The following is a 19,489-nucleotide window of genomic DNA, read 5'->3' as shown; positions in this document are numbered from 1 at the left end:
AAGACGTCCCTGTCCAGCTGAAGTCCACCTGCTGCCCAGCCTTCCAGGCTCCTGCCCACTCTTGTTCTGTTTAGAATACAGTGTTGCCAAATGCGACTGATTCATGGAGGACATTGATTAAGTGCCACAGAGGTGAAGGTGAACCAGCCAGGGCCTGTGCCTGGGGTGCTCCTGGCCCACCTGGGGGTGATCCGGAGCTTCCCAGGAGAAGCAGGGGGTCACTGAAGGGGCACAGCAGTATCTCAGTGACCCAGACCCCTGACGCAGCCCACTGCGGGGTGTGGCTAGGCACAAGCTTCTGAATGGGGGGCAGGAAGAGCCTGGAGCCCACCTGTGGCTGTCATGGGGGCGGTCCTGCCCTCCAGGGCACGTCGACTGTCTGGGGACGTTCTAGTTAGGACTGAGCAGGAGCCCACTGGCATCTGGAGGGTGGAGGCCAGGGATGTTGCCCGGTGACCTCCAGTGCACAGGCCCATCCCAACACAGGGAATGTTCTCTCAGATGCCAGAGGAGAACTTAGGACGGGACAGAGCCGCCCCAGAGCCCTCCCCAGCACTGCGGGTCCCCAGGCTCATGGCACTGCAGGGACAGGGCTTCTCCCTCCTTGCAGATAAATGACCTGCGCTCCCAGAAGACCCCCATCGAGAGCTTATTCACCGAGGCCACTGAGAAGTTCAGGAGCAACATCAAAACCATGTACTCTGCCCCGGTTCGTGGAAGCCCCAGGCCCTCAGCCTTTCCCCCGCCCTCCCCCAGAGCTGTCCCCGTTCTTGCACAGTCCCTGCCCTGGGGTGACACCTGGCATTCCTGCAGAATGGGAAGATCCACGTGGGCTACAAAGACCTCATGGAGAACTACCAGATCGTCGTCAACAACCTGGCCACAGAGCGCGGCGAGAAGGACACCAACCTGGTCCTCAACCTCTTCCAGTCACTGCTGGATGAATTCACACGCAGCTACACCAAGAAAGACTTTGAGCCTGCAAAGGTGCGTGTCCCCACTCCCAGCCGTGGTCGCATCTTCTCTGCCCTGTACCTGCCTCCACCTGCCGTGTCCACCTCTGCCGCGCCCACTGCAGCCTGGGGCCCGCCCCCCGCCCCACCCCTCCTGTTTGCAGGGTCTTCCTTCCTCTCGGGGAGCTGGTGGTAGGGTTAGGGTGGGAGGCGCCAGCTCCAGAGGAGGGAGGGGTCGTGGTGCGCAGAGGCTTCCAGCCTCCTCTGTGAGGGGCCAGAATGTCCCTAGGGACATGCGCCACCCTCTACTCCTACAACCAAGCAGGCCAAGTGTCCCTATGAGGACCTCACTTTTGTGTCCTTCTCAGCAGAGCAAAGCTCAGAAGAAGAAGCGGAAGCAGGAGCGTGCCGTGAGTAGGCGTGTGCGTGTGCGTGTGTGTGTGTGTGTGTGACTGCAGTTTTGTGCACAGGTGTGTTCTGCCTGCAGTGGACACATGTCCCTACAGACATGCATGTGTGCACTGTCTCCCAGCTCCTAAGGAGCCCTCTAGCTGGGCGGGCCCCCTGAGGAGCAGGGCGCCCCACGGTACTGGGGAGGCTCAGCCGCTCTGCCCCCCGCAGGTCCAAGAGCACAACGGGCACGTGTTTGCCAGCTACCAGGTGAGCATCCCGCAGTCCTGCGAGCAGTGCCTCTCCTACATCTGGCTCATGGACAAGGCCCTGCTCTGCAGCGGTGAGTGCCCGAGGCAGCCCTGCCCCGCACTGTACTCCATGACCTTCGCCCAGCTGCCAGTCTTTCTGGAACATCACTCCCAACACATGTCAACCAGTGTCTCGCTCGGTCACTCCCAAGACAGGGCTCAGTCCTCAGGTGGTCCTGAGGCCCACGGGCCAGTCTCACCACCTCCTCACACATGTGGGCACGTCACCCTGCATCCTGTCTGGGCTTTGGACATACTGCTCCTGTTGCCTGAACTGTCACCCCCTTCTCAGACTCAGGAGCCTGAGCTAGGTGCAGGCCCTGGTCACGCCACTGCCAGGCAGCCAGGCCAGGACTGAGCACAGTCGCCGCAGGGCCACCAGGCTCTGCACACCCTGCTGTTTTCTGCCAGAACCAGCAGGCCTGGGTCTTTTCAGATTCTGAAACCTTCCTGCTGTCCCCTTGCCCCCGTGTGTGAAGCATTCCCGCCACCTCAGCTGTCAGTGTCCTGAGATGAGAACCTGAGCCACCCGCTGGCTCACCCCCAAAAGCTGGCTCCCTCCTCTCAGCACAGCTGACTTCCTCTGCAAGAAAACGTGACACCGTGTCACATACCCTGGGGCTCGCTCGTGATCATTCAGAGCAGCATCACTCATGCCACATACTGCATCATGTCCCCAGGGCCACCTCCTGGCAGGACTAGGGCCTGGGTCCCCCTAAAAGCCTGTTCTTTGTCCGAATGGCCATCTGGGTCCAGTCTGAAGTGACTAATGGTCACCAGCTCTGAAAACCTGTCCTGCATCCCATATGGGAATCAAGGCAGAGACGAGAGCAATGCAGTTTAGAAGGCAGTCAGGCCCGGCCAGTGAGGTGGGCAGTCCAGGAACCCCTGCCCTGTACCCCCTACAGTGTGCAAGATGACCTGCCACAAGAAGTGTGTGCACAAGATCCAGAGCTACTGCTCCTACACGTGTGGGAGGAAGGTGAGGAGTGTGCTCAGGTCCAGGACTTTCTAGAACACTGCCCAGGGCAGCGGGGGAAGCAGTACTTGTGAGGGCCACGTGAGGCATTGGGCAGGCGCAGGGAGGTGGCAGGAGGGGCTACAGCCTCTGATTGTGCAGCACAACACACTTGTCTCCAGTTGTGAGGCCCCCAAGGCAGGGGCTGGACATCTCAGACCCTCGGCCCCTGGGAGAGTCCAGGCCTAGCAGGGGGACACCTGTCCACTGTGACACAGAGAAGTGGAGTCCTGAGTGTTGGGCGTGAGCAAAAGTCAGCATCCACTCATTTGAGGGGGCCCCAAGGGCCAGGGAGGAGCCTCTCCCCCAGAAGATCCTACTCTGTGGGTGCTGCGTAGAGGGACCCCCTGCCCAGTGGCCATCAAGCTGACCTCTGCAACCTGGTGCCCCCAGCAGCTGTGCAAGAGGGGACAAAGAAGCAGGGAGGGATGGCACCTACAGAGGGGGGCTGTGGGCTCTGCAGGATGGGGAGGGAGGACCCAGGACGGGTAGCTGGAGCCTGACCCCCTCCATGCTCTGCAGAGCGAGCCGGGCGCTGAGCCAGGCCATTTTGGCGTGTGCATGGACAGCCTGACCAGTGACAAGGCCTCAGTGCCCATCGTGCTGGAGAAGCTTCTGGAACACGTAGAGATGCACGGCCTGTACACTGAGGGCCTCTACCGCAAGTCAGGTGCCGCCAACCGGACTCGGGAGCTCCGGCAAGCGCTGCAGGCAGGTAGGCCTTGCGGGCAGGTGGAGACCAGGGGGTGGACCTACACCAGGCCCCTCCCAGGTCTGCCTGCGCCACTCACCAGCCTCTACCCGGCAGACCCCGCGGCAGTGCGGCTGGAGGACTTCCCCATCCACGCCATCACGGGCGTGCTGAAGCAGTGGCTACGGGAGCTGCCGGAGCCCCTCATGACCTTTGCCCACTACGGCGACTTCCTCCGGGCCGTCGGTGAGCCCCGCAGCACGTGGACATGGGGGGCGAGCCGTGGTGGCCCCGTCAGGAGAGAGACAGAGCATGCGCTCTGGCCAGCCAGGGAGGAGTCGGCCCGCCTCGGGTCCTAGTTGGGGTTGGGTCCCCGAGGCCTACCATTCCTGCCACACACCATCCCGAGGACCACGCAGGGCGGCCCCCTGCACCCGAGGCACGCGGGGGAAGCTGGGAGGCCCAGGGTGGCTGATGCCCTCCACCTCCCTAGAGCTCCCAGGAAAGCAGGAGCAGCTGGCCGCCATCTACGCGGTGCTGGAGCACCTGCCGGAGGCCAACCACAACTCCCTGGAGAGGCTGGTCTTCCACCTCGTCAAGCAAGTACCGCCCGCCAGCGTTGGGGTCTGGGAGGGGACCAAGCCCACCAGACTTCAGGGCACCCGGGGTCCCTTTGGCGCCCCTCCATGCCTCCCACCCCTGGGAGGCAAAGCTTCTTTCCTGGAAGCTGCCCAGGCCCCCGGGAGCTCCCTCTCTGGGCCGCAGCTGCTCCCTAACTGTCAGTGGCCTTGCAGGGTGGCCCTGCTGGAGGATGTGAACCGCATGTCGCCCGGGGCACTGGCCATCATCTTCGCACCCTGCCTCCTGCGCTGCCCTGACAACTCAGACCCGCTGACCAGCATGAAGGACGTCCTGAAGATCACCACGTGAGTACCAGGAGGGGCTGGCCCCCCAGACACACCCCACCTGGCGTAGCCAGCCTGTGATGAAACCAAGGAGCCTGACCAAAAGCCCCTGCCACATCTCCCCATGGCCGAGTGCTACTGTGTGTAGAGAGTGGTCTGGAGGCGACAGTGGCCCTGGAGCCATAGATCAGCTTCACGTGGCTGCTCTGCCCTGCAGTTTTTTCTGTGGCGCAGGTGGAAGTCCAGCCTCGCACACCTGAGGCCAGCAGCCAGCTCCGAGTGGCCCCACCACCCACCCCTCATTCCAGACGTGCTTGGGAGCGTGCCACTCTGGACTAAGACCAACTTTTAGCAAAAGCCATGAGGTGAGGGGATTGCGGTTCCTGTCACTGCCCAGAGTCCAGCCCTGCAGACAGCACCAAGGTGGGACTCACCCAGGCTGGTGCAGATGCCACCTCTCGTCACTTCTCAAACAGTGTGGGTCCTCCGAGTTCTTCTCAGACCAAAAGAACATAAAAAAAAAAAAGAGAGAGAGAGAGAGAAATCCCTCCGACCCTGTGGCAGGGGGAGTGACAAACTGCTCGATTTTTCCAGAATTTTCTTCCCACCTGACGATTCTTCAGAAGAACTCTGGGGCTGAGGGTGGTGACAGAGGCTATAATCCCAGCAACTCAAGAAGCTGAGGGCTGGGGTTCCAGGTCGGCTTGGGCAACTTAGCAAAACCCTGTCTTAAAGAAGTCAGAGGTGGTCAGTCATCCACGATAGCAGGGTTTTTAGGTTAGTAGTTGTGGAAATCAGAGCCCATCACACAGGTGGCTTTGTGTGGCAGGCACACACAAAGGTGGCCTGAGAGGAACACCCTCTCGTGGGCCCCAGCCGTGTTCACAGACCCCAGCAAAAAGCAGGCAGGCAACAAGGGACACGAGGTTCTGGCACTGCCCGGGGGCACAGCATCAGCAGATTTGCCTCCAGCCCCTCCTGGCAGAGCCTGTGATCCTTCTCTTCTTATGGGGTCATGATAAGGGGGCCAGGGGCAGAGACCTGTCTCCACCCAGCCTGAGTTCCCACCTCTCCTTCCCTCCATTACTGACCACCCCCGACTGAGGTCAGAGCTCATGTTCTGAAGCCCCGGGGCTGGCTGCTCACTGGCCCTGTGACAAAATGCCAACCTGCCTGCACCCCTTATACCTCTGCAAGGTAGGACAGTCCCCACCCTTCTGCTCCCTCTAACCTCCCTGTTCTTCCTCTTCCAACAGGGAGGCTTATAGATACAGGGAACTCATGGCCCAGAGAGGGGGACTGAACTTCCTGAGGTCACACTGCATGGGAGCCAGGGACCCCAGCTGTGTCCCTGACTCCGCCAGCTCTCTGAGCCTCTCTTCCTTCAGTCACTGTGCCACAGTTCTCGACTAGCACCTACCTGAGCTCAGGGCACCCCCAGGACAGGAACTGAATCCCTGCCTGCTTTGCTGCTTCCCCGTAGGTGTGTGGAAATGTTGATCAAAGAGCAGATGAGGAAGTACAAAATAAAGATGGAGGAGATCAACCAGCTGGAGGCTGCAGAGAGTATCGCCTTCCGAAGGCTCTCGCTCCTGCAACAAAATGCTGTGAGCACCCAGGACAGCGAGGAGGGGTTGTATGGGCGGGGCCTCAACGGGAAAGACCTGATCGTGGGTGGGGGCGTGGGGCGTGCTTGTGGGCAGCGGGCGTGGTCTCGCTGCCCAGGTTCTCCCGTGGACTCCCAGCTCCAAGTTGGGCACAGGCCTCTGGGGCCTCATGACCGCACGGGTAGGGGCAGAGTTCCTGGCTTGACCAGACGGTTACAGTCCACGCCCAGCCTCACTCCAACCAACTGTCCCTTTCAGTGGACGGGTGGAGGGACCTGGTACCCGCTTGGTGGTACTTTGGATCATCTGTCTGGCCTTGTCTCTTGCTGCCCTGGGTCCCACCCACAGAAAGATGTTCCCAGAGCAGGAAAAGAGTCCTCACGTGGTGGGGCGGGGGTCCAGGGGGGAGCAGGTCCTGGGCTCCCAAGAGAGCCCGGAACACTTCCCTGGGCCAGCTGCTGGACTGCCCCCTGCTCGTGCCTGCGTCGCAGTCTTGGTGCTTTTGTTCACCCTGTCTTCATCTCTCCCCCAGCCCTGGCCTCTCAAACTGGGGTTTTCGTCTCCCTATGAGGGGGTCCTGGTATGTACGCGCTCTGTGGGTCCTCGGTGCATGTCTCCCGGTGCGTCGGTGCACGCTGGGGTTCCCTTGGCCCCCGGGTTCTCGTAGCATAGACCGAGCATGTCCTAGCCTTCCAAGTGCATGCTGGGGGTGGCCCTTTGCCTGCTGACCCTCCGTGCTGAGGACCACTAATCAGCCAAGTGCCAGCCACTCTGTCCCTGCAGGATTCCTGAAGTCTCACCAAGAGCCCAGTGGGGCCTCGGCAGAACTAACCTCCCTTGGAGCCCCTTGGTCCACCTGAGCGCACTAAGCTCCGCCCCTTGAGGGTGCTGGTCCGACTTGTTCCTTCCCTGTTTTCAGAACAAGAGCCCCAAGGCCCAGGTGAGCAGGGACAGCAGCCTGGAGGAGCTGGAAGTGCTGCCTGAGGAGGAGGCAGGGGCTGGTGACGAGGAGGACCGAGAGAAGGAGATCCTCATGGAGCGGATCCAGTCCATCAAGGAGGAGAAGCAAGTGTCCTTTCCCCCCTTCTCCCTGGGCCCTGGCCCCACAAGCAACAGAGGATGTGATCTTGGACACTGCTGGGCAGGGTCTGTGCCAGGTGGTCTGCCTGACCTTGCCAGGCTCAGTTGAATTGTACCTAGCACAGAGCAAAAATATTCACCTTATGGGACACTGCTGTCCCCAAGCTTGACCATGAACCCTGCAGTAGCTCTCTTTAAACCCAGATTTGGGCTGAAGTGTAGCTCAGCAGTCGGGTGCTTTCACAGCGTGGGGGCCCTGGGTTCCGTCCCCAGCGCCACCAAAAAAGAAGAAAGTCATCTTGAGGCAGGTGTCATGGCACACCCAGGAGAACTGTTAGGTCTGGGCGTTCAAGGCCTGGGCGACCCAGGACCCCATTTCAAAAAAAGATGGTTAACCAGAAAAACAGATGTGACCAGGTTATCTGGCCACCTTACTCTTAGGAACAGGGGACATTGCTCCAGGCAGAGGACAGCAATAGCCGCAGCCCCACCATGGGAGCACATCACGAGCTCAGTGCTGGGCAGATGCCCGTCTCCCCTCAGCACCTGAACCCCGGGCTGTAAGCAGCCTCAGAGGACCCAGAGCATTTAGGCCAAGTGTGGACAGTTAGGAGAGGGTGTGGGACAGACTGCCCTGTCCCTGTCAGCACTTTCCCTGGGGGGGGCTCCTCATGGTGGGAGTAGCCTTGGACACAGTGACCCCTCACCCCCAGGGAGGACATCACCTACCGGCTACCAGAGCTGGACCCAAGGGGCTCTGACGAGGAGAACCTAGACTCGGAGACGTCAGCCAGCACCGAGAGCCTGCTGGAGGAACGGGCCGGGCGGGGGGCCTCGGAAGGTCAGTATTAAGGTCACGGCCACCTCGCTCCTTCCCGTCCATCCCAGCAGCCCCCGGGGCGTGGGTTCATCTGCCCACCCCAAAGCCACAGTAACCCTGCCATCTGTCTCTCAAAAGGGCCCCCCACGCCTGCTCTCCCCTGCCCCAGTGCGCCCACCCCGAGCCCCCTCCCCACGGCAGCCGCCCCTCCACGACGAAGGCCATCCTCCTTCGTCACGGTCAGAGTGAAGACTCCCCGGCGGAACCCCGTCATGCCCATGGCCAACATCAAGCTCCCGCCTGGCCTGCCCATCCACCTTCACGGATGGGTGCCCAAGGCCCAGGAGGCTGCTGTCCCAGTGAGGCGCCGAGAGCCCCCCGCCCGCCGCCCGGACCAGGTTCACTCAGTGTACATCACGCCCGGGGTGAGCCTGCCTGCGCAGGGTGCCCTGGAATCCCTGGAAGAGGACGACCGGCCTCCTGGGTTCAAGCGGAGGTACTCGGACCCCCCAATGTACCGCCTGCCCCCCGCCTCGGGTCAAGCCAACGGCTGAAGGTGCCAGCGACCGTCTGCATGTCTGAGGACGGCCCTGTGCTGGAGCCCGGCGCCTGAGCTGTGGAGCCAGCCTCTAGCAGAAAGACCCAGAACCAACAGCTCTAACAGCAGAGCAAGGTGGCCCAGGCTCCAGGTGCAGGCGTGGCAGGACCCCGGGGTCCACGCGGTGCCCCATGCACCGCGGCACCTGTAGCACCAGGTCTATGGCAGCCCGCGTCTCCCCCTTCTGTGTTTTTACAGTAACTGTTTGTTTGTGGTTTACATAACTTTAAACTGTAACAGCCTTAACGGAAGACCAAATCGTTTTTATATGTGTATGTTCAAACTTTTATATTAACGCTGTGCGTCTCCCTGGTGACCCGGACTGGTCCTCAGAGCAGGGCCACTCGCTCAGCTACGTGCTGCGTCCAGTCAGTGGGCAGTCAGTGACCAGGACCCTGCAAGGAGGGGTTAGCCCCTCGGGGCACCTGACCTCCCCAGTCTGTTTCCAATGCTTGTCTCCGGCAGCAGCGGCCACCTGGCCACGTACATTCCAGGGAACACTGGAGCCTTCCACGGGGTCAGGCTGTCGGCTAGAGCCAGGATGTGAATCAGGAATGGCCCTCAACCCAGGCAGCACCAACCTCGAATCCCAGGGAGACCTGAATGTGCTGTCACAGCTCTCGACTGCACCTGGATGCCGGAGGCTCGAGGAGGCTGCCCTGGGCACTGCCTGCCCTGTGTGACATGAGCCAGTGACTCAGGACCCTTAGGGGTGGGTTGGCTAGGGCAGGGAGGCAAAGTCTGCAGTGCACACCCCTGCAGCAGCAGCCTGGGGTGCGGGGAGTGGAGCCTCCCCTCTCAAGCTCCACCCACTCCCCCGGACACTTGGCCACAGGCCTGGGACAAAGGGCACTCTGCACAAGGTGTGAAATAAAGAAAAAGTGCCTGTGACGTGTTTTGGTGGGGTTCTTGCTCAGTCTGACTTGGGGGTAGGAGTGGGGTCAGCCCTGCAGCCTCAGCCAGAGGGTTATGGGGACCAGTTTGACACTCCAGCCAAAGGTGCTGTGGGACTTTCATGAACTCTTCACCTAAGGAAGATAAGCTTGGCTTGTTTCTGAGGTTTGGGGACGGGGCGGGGGGCTTGGTTTGAAGTGCTGGGTCCCAGGGCCTCCCACATGCTAGGCAGGCGCGTGCTGCCTCCTGAGCTGCACAACCATCCCTTTCTGTTTATTCTGAAATAGGAGCTCACTTAAGCTGTCCAGGCTGACCTTGAAATTGCCTTAGCCTGCGAGTTGCAGGGATTGCAGGTGTGCCCACCTGAGGCTTCTTTATTGACTGGGAAAGCTGAAGGAGTAGGGAGCTCCCAATAGCGCTGCCTCGTCTCCTGCTTCAGCAGCAGCCTGCGCCCAGCTGAGGCACAATGGCTGAGCATCTCTAATCCAAACGCTCCAAGATCCAAAACTCTGAGCACTGACACACATCACAGATGGGAAATTCCATGCCAGACTCCCACAAGGGGTCTCTGTCAAAACACTATAACGTTGCACAAAAATGCCCTCTGGGTCTAGAGGTGTAACTCGGCAGTACAGCACATGCCCATCACACCAGAGCCCTGGGTTCAACCCCAGCACCTCAGACTCTCTGTATAGGCATATGAGACAAATCAAGTTTGTGTTTGCACTTGGGTCCCATCTCCAGCATATCTCAGTTATGTATAAATATTCCAAATTCCTCAAAGCTCAGAAATCAAAAAACAGCTGAACACAAGCAGTTCCCATAGGAGATACCTAACCCGTATCAGTGCAGGGGCCACCCACCCTGTGGAGGGGCAGTTCCTTATGGGTGGGGTAGAGCCAGGAGCAACCACTGCACAGGTGGGCCAATCCCATGAGCTGCTGTGAGAACGGATTGGCATGGGCCCTAGGGGACCCTGAAGAAGTCCAGCAGGTGCTTGGAGAAGCGCAGAGGTTGGTCCACGGCCGCATGGCTGGGAAGGGCTGGGGGTAGGATTCACATGTCAGCCTCTAGAGGTCTCTAGGTTTGGTCTCCTCTCTGGTCTTTTCAGGCCTATCTATGTGACCAGAACATGGGGGATAGGAGAAGTGGGGAGACTGATGAGAGCTCATGCCCCCACCCTCACTACACTCCTGAAAATCTGCGGGAACTGTTTTCCTAGGGATCTGGATAGGCTCTTCCAGTTAGGCGTGGCCTAGCCCTACGTCTAGCTCCAAGGCTACTCAAGTCCTCCAAGAGGCAAGTAATGTGACGTGTTGTCCACTTCCCAGAAAAAAAGCGCAGAAAAGAAATCCCTTCAAGGTCATGCAGAGTCAAGAGTCCGGTGAGCGGCGAACGCCTGGAATTCCAGCAGCTGTGGAAGCTGAGGCAGGAGGATCACGAGTTAAAAGCCAGGTTCAGCAACAGCGAGGCGCTAAGCAATTTAATGAAACCCTGTCTCTGGGAAAAAAAAAAAAAAAAAAGCAAAAATCGGAGCTGGGACCTGGAGGCTTACAATGTATAGCATCCCTAAAAATGGATGAGCCCCTCCGACCAGAAAAATCAGGGTCTGGAGTCATAATGAAGCAAGGAAGGGCCCAGGATTCCGAAGTCCCAGGTCAGGGGTCCGCCCCCTTAGAAATCAGGGAAGACTGCCTGGATGCGGAAGAGCTCGGTGTCAGAATAATCCAGGCAGGATTCTGAACAGTCGGAACCGAACACCCAAAGGGCAAGTCGCACGTGGGCCTGACACCAGAAGACCCAGTCCTTCCAACCCTTTCGGAGGATCGAGATGTTCACCAGGAAGAGCAAGCGATTTCGCCCTGAATAAATATGGACGCGACAACGCCTCTCCTAGCAACAAGCCTCACTTCCACCTTAAGTAACTGTAGGCTAATGAGCGCTAAGGTCCGCCCGGAAGGAGGCCGGAAGCAGCCACTTCCGCCATCCCTAAAGATGGCGCCGGCGGAAGGGGCAGGATACAGCCCGGTAGCGATGGCAGCGTCGAGGCTGGAGCTTAACCTGGTGAGGCTGCTGTGCCGCTGCGAGGCAATGGCAGCGGAGAAGCGGGACCCAGATGAGTGGCGCCTGGAGAAGGTGAGGCGAATCCCACGCTGCCGCGTACAGCCTAACTCCTGGAGGGCGGCCCCTTGGGTCGGCAAGCCCCGGGCCTGATTCCCCGGCCCCCGCCACCTCACTGCCACGCCCCTTCCGGTCAGCTCCGCCACGTCCACCTGCTGCAACCGTCCAGAGTAGCAAGTGCCCCGCCCCCCCGCGGCCCCTCCCCGGCGTTTGATCCCTCCCTTCCCACCCTCCGGCCCGGCGCCGCCCCTCTCGTGGCTCCCACCCATGAAGCTAGGTAACACCCTGTTCTTCCTCCCCAGTATGTGGGGGCCCTGGAGGACATGCTTCAGGCCCTGAAAGCCCAAGCCAGGTGAGTGGGCTTCAAATTCGGATGGAGGAGTTCTCTTAGGGCACCCCAGGGCTCCGGTGCCTGCCCTGGACCCCTTCCTGAACTAGAGAGAGCGGGCAGGTTTCTTTTTCCTCTCCTCCGTCTTCCAGCAAACCAGCCTCCGAGGTGATCAATGAATATTCCCGCAAGGTGGATTTTCTGAAGGGGATGCTGCAGGCAGAAAAGTTGGTGAGCAGGGCTGGTTCTGCCTCCTCAGCCCCCATCAAGTGCACCAGAGCCCCAGTGCCTTCAGTTACCTATCTTCCCACATTTCTACAGACTTCCTCCTCAGAGAAGGCACTAGCCAACCAGTTCCTGACCCCTGGTCGCGTGCCGACCACGGCCAGGGAGCGTGTGCCTGCCACCAAGACGGTACATCTGCAGTCCCGGGCACGGTACACCAGCGAGATGCGGAGTGAGCTGCTAGGCATGGTAGGCTCCCTCCCTTGTTCCTGGGAACCCCTCAGATAATCCCCGAGTACAATGCCTGCCAGGATAATAAAGCCTCTTCCCTGGGCCAGCAGACAAGCCTTCCCAAAAAGGGCCATTGTGGCCAGGCACTTGCTCAATGATTCAGTACAAAAATGAGAAATGTATTTAAGCCCCAGAGTTACACCCCCACCCCCCCCCCAGCAGGATTTGGCTCCTGGCTTGCCATTTTCAAGAGACAGGCAGGTTTCAGCAGAAAGGACAGATTTGGGATAGGATAGGGTGGTGACTTCATCTCTCCATTTTTCCAATAGGACTCTGCTGGAGGTGAGTCACTGAATGAAACAGGACTCAAGCCCAGGTACCTGGAACAAAACATATGTCCCTGCTGCTCCCAACCTGCTTCCCACAGGTCTTCCCTGGTCCAGGGAGAATGTCACCCAGTAATGTCTGGAGGGTAAGTTAGGACAGAGGAAGTGGCCCCTGGAAGAGAGAGAGCTGGGCACTGCCAGGCCACAGGACCAAGGCTGGCCTAGATGGAGAGACCTGGGGCCTTGGGGAGCCCAGTCAGTGGTGGGAAAGACTTTCTACAAGAAAGGACATTCTAGCTAAAGCTTTGAAGCGTGACTAGGAGCCCACTGGGCAGCAGCCCAGCTGAGGAAATGGCGTGCCAGGTAGCAGACAGGGCCAGGCAAAGATCAGGAGGCTTGAAGCAGAAACCAATCTCTCCTTCTTGCTGCTTGGCCTCTTTTGCTTCCAGAGCCCGAGCAGGACGTGAGGAAGCGAAGGTGAGTGTCTCCAGCCTTCTGGAATGGGTGGGGAGGGAGCTGCAGAGACCTTAGGCCACTGAGGTGCCACTGCAAGTCACCCATTAGAAGCCACTTCTGAGAACGCTCTTCCCAGAAGCCACACAAAGAAGGGGAAACAGTCCCCAGCAGGGCATCAGCTGGAGCCACAACCTCCAGGCTCCTTGGGAACATGGCGGTCTCTTTCCCCCCCTCGCTCCACCTCTCCTATCCGCACATCCCCCATGTGTGGATCAGTGGGGTGGCGGGGCCCAGGCCTGTGGACGAGAAGCAGTCAGCAGCTGAGCTGGACCTCGTCCTGCAACGACACCAGAACCTCCAGGAGAAGCTGTCAGAGGAGATGCTAGACCTGGCCCGGAGCCTCAAGACCAACACGCTGGCTGCCCAGAGCGTCATCAAGAAGGACAACCAGGTGTGGGGGCTGGGAACTCTCCAGCCTCTGCCTTGGGGCATCAGAGGTGGCGTCTCAGGAGGGGGGCGCTGTGGCTGGGTTCTGCTGGACCAATAGGAGTTTGGTAGGAAGCCAAAGTGGTGGCAGTCCCAGCAAAGGGCAGAGCATCGGTACACATGGAGAGGTGCAGCCTGCCCTGGGGTGGCCCCAGCCCTGTTGACATCCTGCCCACCTCGTCCACAGACGCTGTCACACTCACTCAAGATGGCTGACCAGAACCTGGAGAAGCTGAAGACAGAGTCGGAGCGGCTGGAGCAGCACGCACAGAAGTCGGTCAACTGGCTGCTCTGGGCCATGCTCATTATCGTCTGCTTCATCTTCATCAGCATGATCCTCTTCATCCGCATCATGCCCAAGCTCAAATAAAGACCCGCTCCACCCTGTGTGTCCTGTCTGCCCTTGTCCCATCCAGGGGGTCCCTTGAAGGGGGATGGAGACAAGATGGGAGGGTCGTGGGAAGTCTCCAGGAGCCACAGAGAGTGGATGAGCAGGGAGGAAGGGAGGAAGAAGCTTCGGCTCCAGGGACCTGGAGGAGGTTGACAGCAAACACACTGCATTCCATCCTGGTGTGTGTCCCACTCTGGACAAGGCCAGGCCCCAGGAGGAGAGGGATATGGCGGCACCCTGCAGACCCGCTACTCAGGAGGCTGAGGTGGGAGGATCACTCAAACTCAGGAGTGCCAGGCAAGACCCGTCAAAAAAAATAAAAATTCAAAAATTCATTTCCTACGTTCTACACATATATAGCTGCAAAATACATTGGAGGATCCCATTTATAGTAGTAGCATAAAAGATACCCTATCTGATTAAACTAGTTTCCTTCATGTACGAAGAACTAAAGTTCATCAAGGAAAAAAACCTTCAGGATGTGAACAGGAAAAGAAATACAAATGACTTCTGAAGTTTTTCACTCAGCAAATTAGGTGAAATTTAAACCTCTAAAAATACACTTGGCAATGGATACTACAGGTGCTGACAAGGTTGTGAACAATCCCTCTTCTCTGTGTAAATGATACAAACTCCAAAGAATAGCTTGGCAGGATCTCCAAGTTTAAAATACACAGATTCCTTTGCCCTAGTGATTCCATTTCTAGGAATTTATCCAACAGATAACTCATAGGTAGCCAAGAACTGTTGGCATGGATACTTTTGCAGTATTGTTTGCAATGAGGAAAACGTATTTCTTTGAATTAGGATCTCTCCAGGAGACAATGATTAACTGCTGTCTCTGGGGACAAGGTTGGGGTTTTTTGCTTTAGTTTTACTCTATGAGGATGGGAGGACCCAGGGCTTCACATATGGTAGGCAAGCCTGTGCCATGGTACTACACCCCTGAGCCCTTTTTTTTACTGAGACAGGATCTCCTGAGGTGCTGAGGCTGGTCTTGAACTTGAAATCCTCCTGCTTCGGCCTCCCAAGTCATTGGAATAACAGAAGGGTGCTACTGTGCCCACCTTTCTTGCCTTTTCTACTTGATTTTTCTAAAAGCCCTACGAGTTATTTAAAGAGATTCTCTTAAAATATAATGTCTGGCTTCCTGGACGCTGTGGGCATTTCTGTAATCCCAGCTGCTCAGGAGGCCAAGGCAGGAGGATCAGGAGTTCAAAGCCAGCGTCAGCAAATTAGTGAGGCTCTAAGCAACTTGGCAAGACCCTGTCTCTAAATAAAATAGAAAGAAAAGGGGGGGGGGGGCGCCTGGGGATACGGTTCAGTGGTTAAGCACCCATGGGTTCAATCCCTGGTACCAAAAATAATAATTACTGACTGGGCACGGTGACGCATGCCTATCATCCCCGCGAGGCTGAGGCAGGAAGACCACAAGCTCCAGGCCAGCCTCGACAACTTAGAGAGACCCTGTCTCGAAAAAATAAAAAGGTCTGGGGGGGTGTAGCTCAGTGTTAGAGCGCCTCTGGGTTCAATCTCCAGTATTCAAAATTATATATTTAAAAAATAAAAATATAGTTGCTGAAAAAATGAATACAGCTCGCGAAAACCTCCACATTTTTCAGACAAACAAAGAGAAGTTGAACTTCAATCCAGACACACAGCGGGTCTGGGTCGGGATGGGACTCGAACCTGCGTTTCAGGGTTTGTAGCCAAGCCCCGCCACGCCAGACCCGCCCCCGCGTCTCCAGGCCCCGCCCCATCCTACAGGCCCCGCCCACGCCCTGCCCGATAGACCCTACCAGTCGGGTCCAGCCCGCAGTTAAACGCACAACCCCGATGCTGTGCCTTTCCGGCAGGGGACAGAGGCTCGGATTTCGGACGCTGGGACAGGTGACGCCGGGCGGGAACAATCCTGCAGGCGGGGTGGAGGTCCGGGGGGATCTCGGGGGCGGTGATCGGTGGGCTGCTCCTCGGAAAGCGCGAAGCTCTGGCAGCGTGGTGTTGGTTAACTAGAGTCCGAGCCCAGCTGCGTAGTGATGTTATGAGCATTTGCTTATCGCGTTTCCGGGTTACGCGAATGGGGGAGGAGCCTGAGGCGCGCTGGTGACCAACCATGTGCGTTTATGCAAATAGCGACGGGGCTGGGGCCGCGCGGGCGGGTGGTTATGGACCACGCTGGGCGGTTCCCGGGCGCCGCCCCAGCCTTGCCCTCCTCCCTGTCCGCAGGCCGCCCGCAGACCGCGCCCGCCACGCGCGGGCCACGCCGCCCCCCGCGGGACCCGCCCCCCAGCTCGGGGACCTCGGAACGGCGCCTGCCGGAGGCAGATGCCGGCCCGGGAGCATTCCCTGGCCCGCGGCGCCCGGGGGATCTCGCAGACCCGCCCGCCTGGCCCTGGGCCCCCGGTGAGTGTGGCCCAGAGGAGTCCACAGGCTGGGCCTCGGCAAATATCCAGACCCTCCAGGTTAAAAGACCCCAGTTTCCTGACACACGCTCCCCACTCCCCTTCAACCCCAAACCTGCAGGGAACAGTGCCTCCAGACCACAAAACCAGCGCCCCCCGCCCGCGACACCAGCCCCAGCCCGCATTCCACAAGGCCAGGCCCAGGAAGATTGTATTTGAGGATGAACTAAATCCCCGGGCCCTCCGGGTCACCAAGAAGCCTGCTAGAGCCATCCGTGCGGAGCAAATGCCTAGGCCCCGTCCTTCTCCCGACTATGAGCTGTGAGTGTCCCCCGGTGGTGGCTCTTGATGCCTGGGAACAGGGAAGGAGCGCTGACCAAGAGTTTACTAGAGAGGAAAAGGGTATTTCGAGCAGGGAATCAAACAAGGGCTTGGGAAAACGAACTCCGCTGATGACGGGACGAGGGAGTTCCTTCCACTCACCCTGACCCCTTCAACCCGGCAGCAAGTACCCACCAGTCAGCAGTGAGAGGGAACGCAGCCGCTATGTCGCAGTGTTCCAGGACCAGTATGGAGAGTTCCTGGAGCTCCGGCAAGAGGTGGGGTCCACACAGGCAAAGCTCCAGCAGCTGGAGGCCCTGATGAGCTCGCTGCCCCCACCCCAAAGCCAGGTCAGCACTGGGCAGAAACCCCTGCTGCCCACAACCCTTCAAGCGGCCTGACCTAAGCCCCTGGGACACCCACTGGGTCCAGATCCTTGGTGGCTTCTTCCTCTAGGCTGCGTGGGTGCCACAACACATGGCCAAGGGCAGGGCTCAAGGTCTCACCTGGGTGGGTCACTGAGCCTCCCTATTCTTCCTTGGCTCCAATCTCCTGAGCCACCTCCTCCTCCTCCCCTTGCAGAAGGAGGCCCAAGTTGCAGCTCGCGTCTGGAGGGAGTTTGAGAAAAAGTGGAGGGTGAGTCAGGACACCTGGGTTACATAGCTTCGCCCTTGCACTCCTGAGTGTTGTGAAGCTGGGACACCTGTGCCCAGTTCAAAAACAAAAAAGCTGAGGCTTGGGCAACCCTACTGGGTCCCCTCCCACCCTGCAGGAGCTCTGTCTCTTTTCTTCTCACTCTAAGTCATACTCTTTTTTTTTTTTTTTTTTTTTTTTTTTAATCTTGTGCATCTCTTTCTTTAAATTTATTTTTGCATTACAATTCTTAATACACCTTTATACCACAATTTATCATATCTCTGGTTGTATATAAGGTATGTTGACACCAAATTCACATCTTCATACATGCATTTTGTATAATGGTGAGGGTCTCCTTCCACCATCCATGCTATTCCCCTTCTCCCTCTCAGTCATCCTCTTTTACACTCAAAAAACGGAGGCTTGTAGAGGAAAAGACAAAGGGCTGAACAGCACAAGGACCATTGGCTAGACTGCTACAAGGACTTCCTGGCTCTTTCCCTCCCAGGACCCTGGCTTCCTGGACAAGCAGTTGCGCTGTCGCTATCTGAAGGCCAAACTGAGGCACCTCAAGACCCAGATCCAGAAATTCGATGACCAAAAGGACAGTGAGGGCTCTGTGTACTTCTGAGTGTCCTGGAGACTGGCAGCAAGACCAGGGTAGGGATCCCTTGGTTGTCTGCCCGCCTGCCGGCCTTTGGACTTGCCTTTCTCCCCTCGCCTGGTGAGCCTTGGCTAATTGCAGGCTCCATGGTCAGCTTTAAAGGCCCCTCTCCCAGGACCTCCCCTGGGAATGCCTGACCTTAGGAGGACTGAGACCTCAGGCCCTTCAATGGAAGCAGTGCTGCTCTCGTCCCACCACCCCCCCAGGGGAATAAAGAGGGATCAAAGACTTCTGACTCCAAATGCTTGACACTCCTGGTTTTGCTCAGTAGTCACCAGAAAATCAAAGGAAAAAAACTGTTCTGTTCTGCTTTGTGACTTGGGAGGCTGAGGCAGGAGGATGGAGGCCATCCTTGGCAACTTAGCAAGACCCTGTCTCAAAAATAAGTAAATAAATTTAAAAAGACCAGGGATGTAGTTCAGTGGTAAGAGGCCCCTGGGTTCAATCCCCAGTACAAAAAAAAAAAAAAAGTTGTGTTTTCCAGAGGGGAGAAAACAGTGAGCTCCTGAGCTCAGGGGTCTCGAGTGGGGTCGCGAGTGGGCTCGAACCTCACCTGTGCACAGAGCTCCCTTGGCTCCAGGAGCCTCGGGCAGCCTCTGGTCAAAGGCGGAGGAGCCAACTCCAGCAGCCCCATGGAGCCACTTTCTGCAGGTCCAACAATGGAAGCCAGGTGGACAGGGGACCCGAGTCTCACTGGGCAGCTTCCCGAGGACTCATGGGGTGCAGCACTGGAGCCACCTGGGGGGCCCCCAGGTCCTGAGGAGACCCTGCCCCTGCCCCGGAGTTTCCCCTTGTCCACTTCTCCAGGACCTGCAGGCTGGATGGGGATGGACGCCAGGCAGGCACGGGCACAACTGACACCTGGCCTGGTGGAGGGTCCCCCGGTGCCAGACCCATGCCAGGCCCTGGGTAGGGCAGGTGGGGCACAGGTGGCCAGGATCCGGCCAGGCGGGTGGTAGCAGACCAGATACAGCCCTTTCTGAGTCTTTCCCACGGAGCCACAGGGGACAGCAGCAATTGAGGCTACCTGGAGGCCAGGTAGACAGTGCCAGTCACTGGCCATGAGGCTAGTCCTCGAGAAGCCCGTAGTCTGGGGAAGGAAGCCCAAGCCCAGTAACAGAAAGATGAACAGCAGAGTCTTAAGATCCAGGGAGGCTCAAGATATTCTCCTACAGGAGGCCATATGGGAAGGGTTTCGTGGAAAAGTAGAGTTGAGCAGTGAGGCCTGGTGGATTCCTGCCCAGGGCCAGACAGGACAGACCTCAAGGTCTTAGTCCTCAGACGTCTCATGAAGCTGAAGAGTGAAGTGCTGCTGTCCAGCCTGCTGGAGTGGACATACACCCACTCACCCACGGACGCTCGGGAGACCCCGGCCCTGGCAGAGCCCAGTGCACCTCCGTAGGGCCCAGCGTCCTCCCCACCCTGCTTCCCTGCGTCCCTCTCTGGAGACAGGGCATGCTCCTGAGACCCTCATTTATTTCACAGGAAGTGGCGTAACACACACACACACACACACAGCGTCTTCCTCGGCCTCCCTCAAGATGGCCATGGAGAGCCTGAGATGCTGCCAGCAGACACTGGAGGGCCGAGCCTGGCCTGGCCTGCAGGAGGCGAATCTGAGTCCTTCCTTTGCTA

At 58.3% G+C, this 19,489-nt stretch overlaps 3 protein-coding genes across 14 annotated transcripts in view; all 3 read left to right on the top strand.

Annotated features, from left to right (window-relative positions):
* Myo9b (myosin IXB) overlaps positions 1–9,252 on the top strand; it is a 99,061-nt gene extending 89,809 nt beyond the window's left edge. For 6 of the 11 annotated variants that reach the window (XM_076846492.2, XM_076846462.2, XM_076846482.2 and 3 more), the window contains 14 exons: positions 611–709; positions 814–987; positions 1,322–1,363; positions 1,575–1,686; positions 2,563–2,636; positions 3,195–3,387; positions 3,481–3,609; positions 3,857–3,962; positions 4,158–4,289; positions 5,752–5,875; positions 6,408–6,455; positions 6,795–6,940; positions 7,669–7,796; positions 7,914–9,252. In XM_076846492.2, coding sequence (XP_076702607.2) covers positions 611–709; positions 814–987; positions 1,322–1,363; positions 1,575–1,686; positions 2,563–2,636; positions 3,195–3,387; positions 3,481–3,609; positions 3,857–3,962; positions 4,158–4,289; positions 5,752–5,875; positions 6,408–6,455; positions 6,795–6,940; positions 7,669–7,796; positions 7,914–8,329 — 1,923 coding nt within the window. In that variant the 3' untranslated portion in view covers positions 8,330–9,252. The remainder of the gene's footprint in view (positions 1–610; positions 710–813; positions 988–1,321; positions 1,364–1,574; positions 1,687–2,562; positions 2,637–3,194; positions 3,388–3,480; positions 3,610–3,856; positions 3,963–4,157; positions 4,290–5,751; positions 5,876–6,407; positions 6,456–6,794; positions 6,941–7,668; positions 7,797–7,913) is intronic. The other 5 variants (XM_076846530.2, XM_076846451.2, XM_076846511.2 and 2 more) reach the window with 3 other exon arrangements.
* Positions 9,253–11,233: 1,981 nt separating this feature from the next.
* On the top strand, positions 11,234–13,823 carry Use1 (unconventional SNARE in the ER 1). The gene is made up of 8 exons (XM_076870622.1): positions 11,234–11,403; positions 11,691–11,740; positions 11,869–11,947; positions 12,038–12,190; positions 12,502–12,514; positions 12,948–12,975; positions 13,231–13,405; positions 13,628–13,823. Exons 1-8 carry the CDS (start codon positions 11,263–11,265, stop codon positions 13,808–13,810), a joined length of 822 nt encoding a protein of 273 aa, XP_076726737.1. The 5' UTR covers positions 11,234–11,262; the 3' UTR covers positions 13,811–13,823.
* Positions 13,824–15,636: 1,813 nt separating this feature from the next.
* Ocel1 (occludin/ELL domain containing 1) lies at positions 15,637–18,134 on the top strand. Of its 2 annotated transcripts, XM_076870600.2 has the most exons (6): positions 15,637–15,721; positions 16,058–16,234; positions 16,355–16,554; positions 16,739–16,904; positions 17,137–17,190; positions 17,699–18,134. In XM_076870600.2, the coding sequence occupies exons 1-6, from the start codon at positions 15,668–15,670 to the stop codon at positions 17,819–17,821; spliced, it is 774 nt and encodes a 257-aa protein (XP_076726715.1). In that variant the 5' UTR covers positions 15,637–15,667; the 3' UTR covers positions 17,822–18,134. The 2 variants fall into 2 exon arrangements, with proteins under 2 accessions (XP_076726715.1, XP_076726724.1); XM_076870609.2 differs by lacking the exon at positions 17,137–17,190.
* Positions 18,135–19,489: the final 1,355 nt, after the last annotated feature.

Source organism: Callospermophilus lateralis, chromosome 1, assembly GCF_048772815.1.
Source record: "Callospermophilus lateralis isolate mCalLat2 chromosome 1, mCalLat2.hap1, whole genome shotgun sequence".
Lineage (NCBI taxonomy): Eukaryota > Metazoa > Chordata > Mammalia > Rodentia > Sciuridae > Callospermophilus > Callospermophilus lateralis.
This window is presented reverse-complemented; position numbering and strand designations above follow the sequence as displayed.

Excerpts from the sequence above, each read along its gene's own strand:
- Use1 (XM_076870622.1), top strand. The coding sequence starts at position 11,263 with ATGGCGCCGGCGGAAGGGGCAGGATACAGCCCGGTAGCGATGGCAGCG. Across the intron at positions 11,404-11,690 it reads ATGAGTGGCGCCTGGAGAAG|TATGTGGGGGCCCTGGAGGA; the intron begins GTGAGGCGAATC and ends CTTCCTCCCCAG. Across the intron at positions 12,976-13,230 it reads CAGGACGTGAGGAAGCGAAG|TGGGGTGGCGGGGCCCAGGC; the intron begins GTGAGTGTCTCC and ends TGTGTGGATCAG.
- Ocel1 (XM_076870600.2), top strand. The coding sequence starts at position 15,668 with ATGCTGTGCCTTTCCGGCAGGGGACAGAGGCTCGGATTTCGGACGCTG. Across the intron at positions 16,905-17,136 it reads TGCCCCCACCCCAAAGCCAG|AAGGAGGCCCAAGTTGCAGC; the intron begins GTCAGCACTGGG and ends CTCCCCTTGCAG. Across the intron at positions 17,191-17,698 it reads AGTTTGAGAAAAAGTGGAGG|GACCCTGGCTTCCTGGACAA; the intron begins GTGAGTCAGGAC and ends TTTCCCTCCCAG.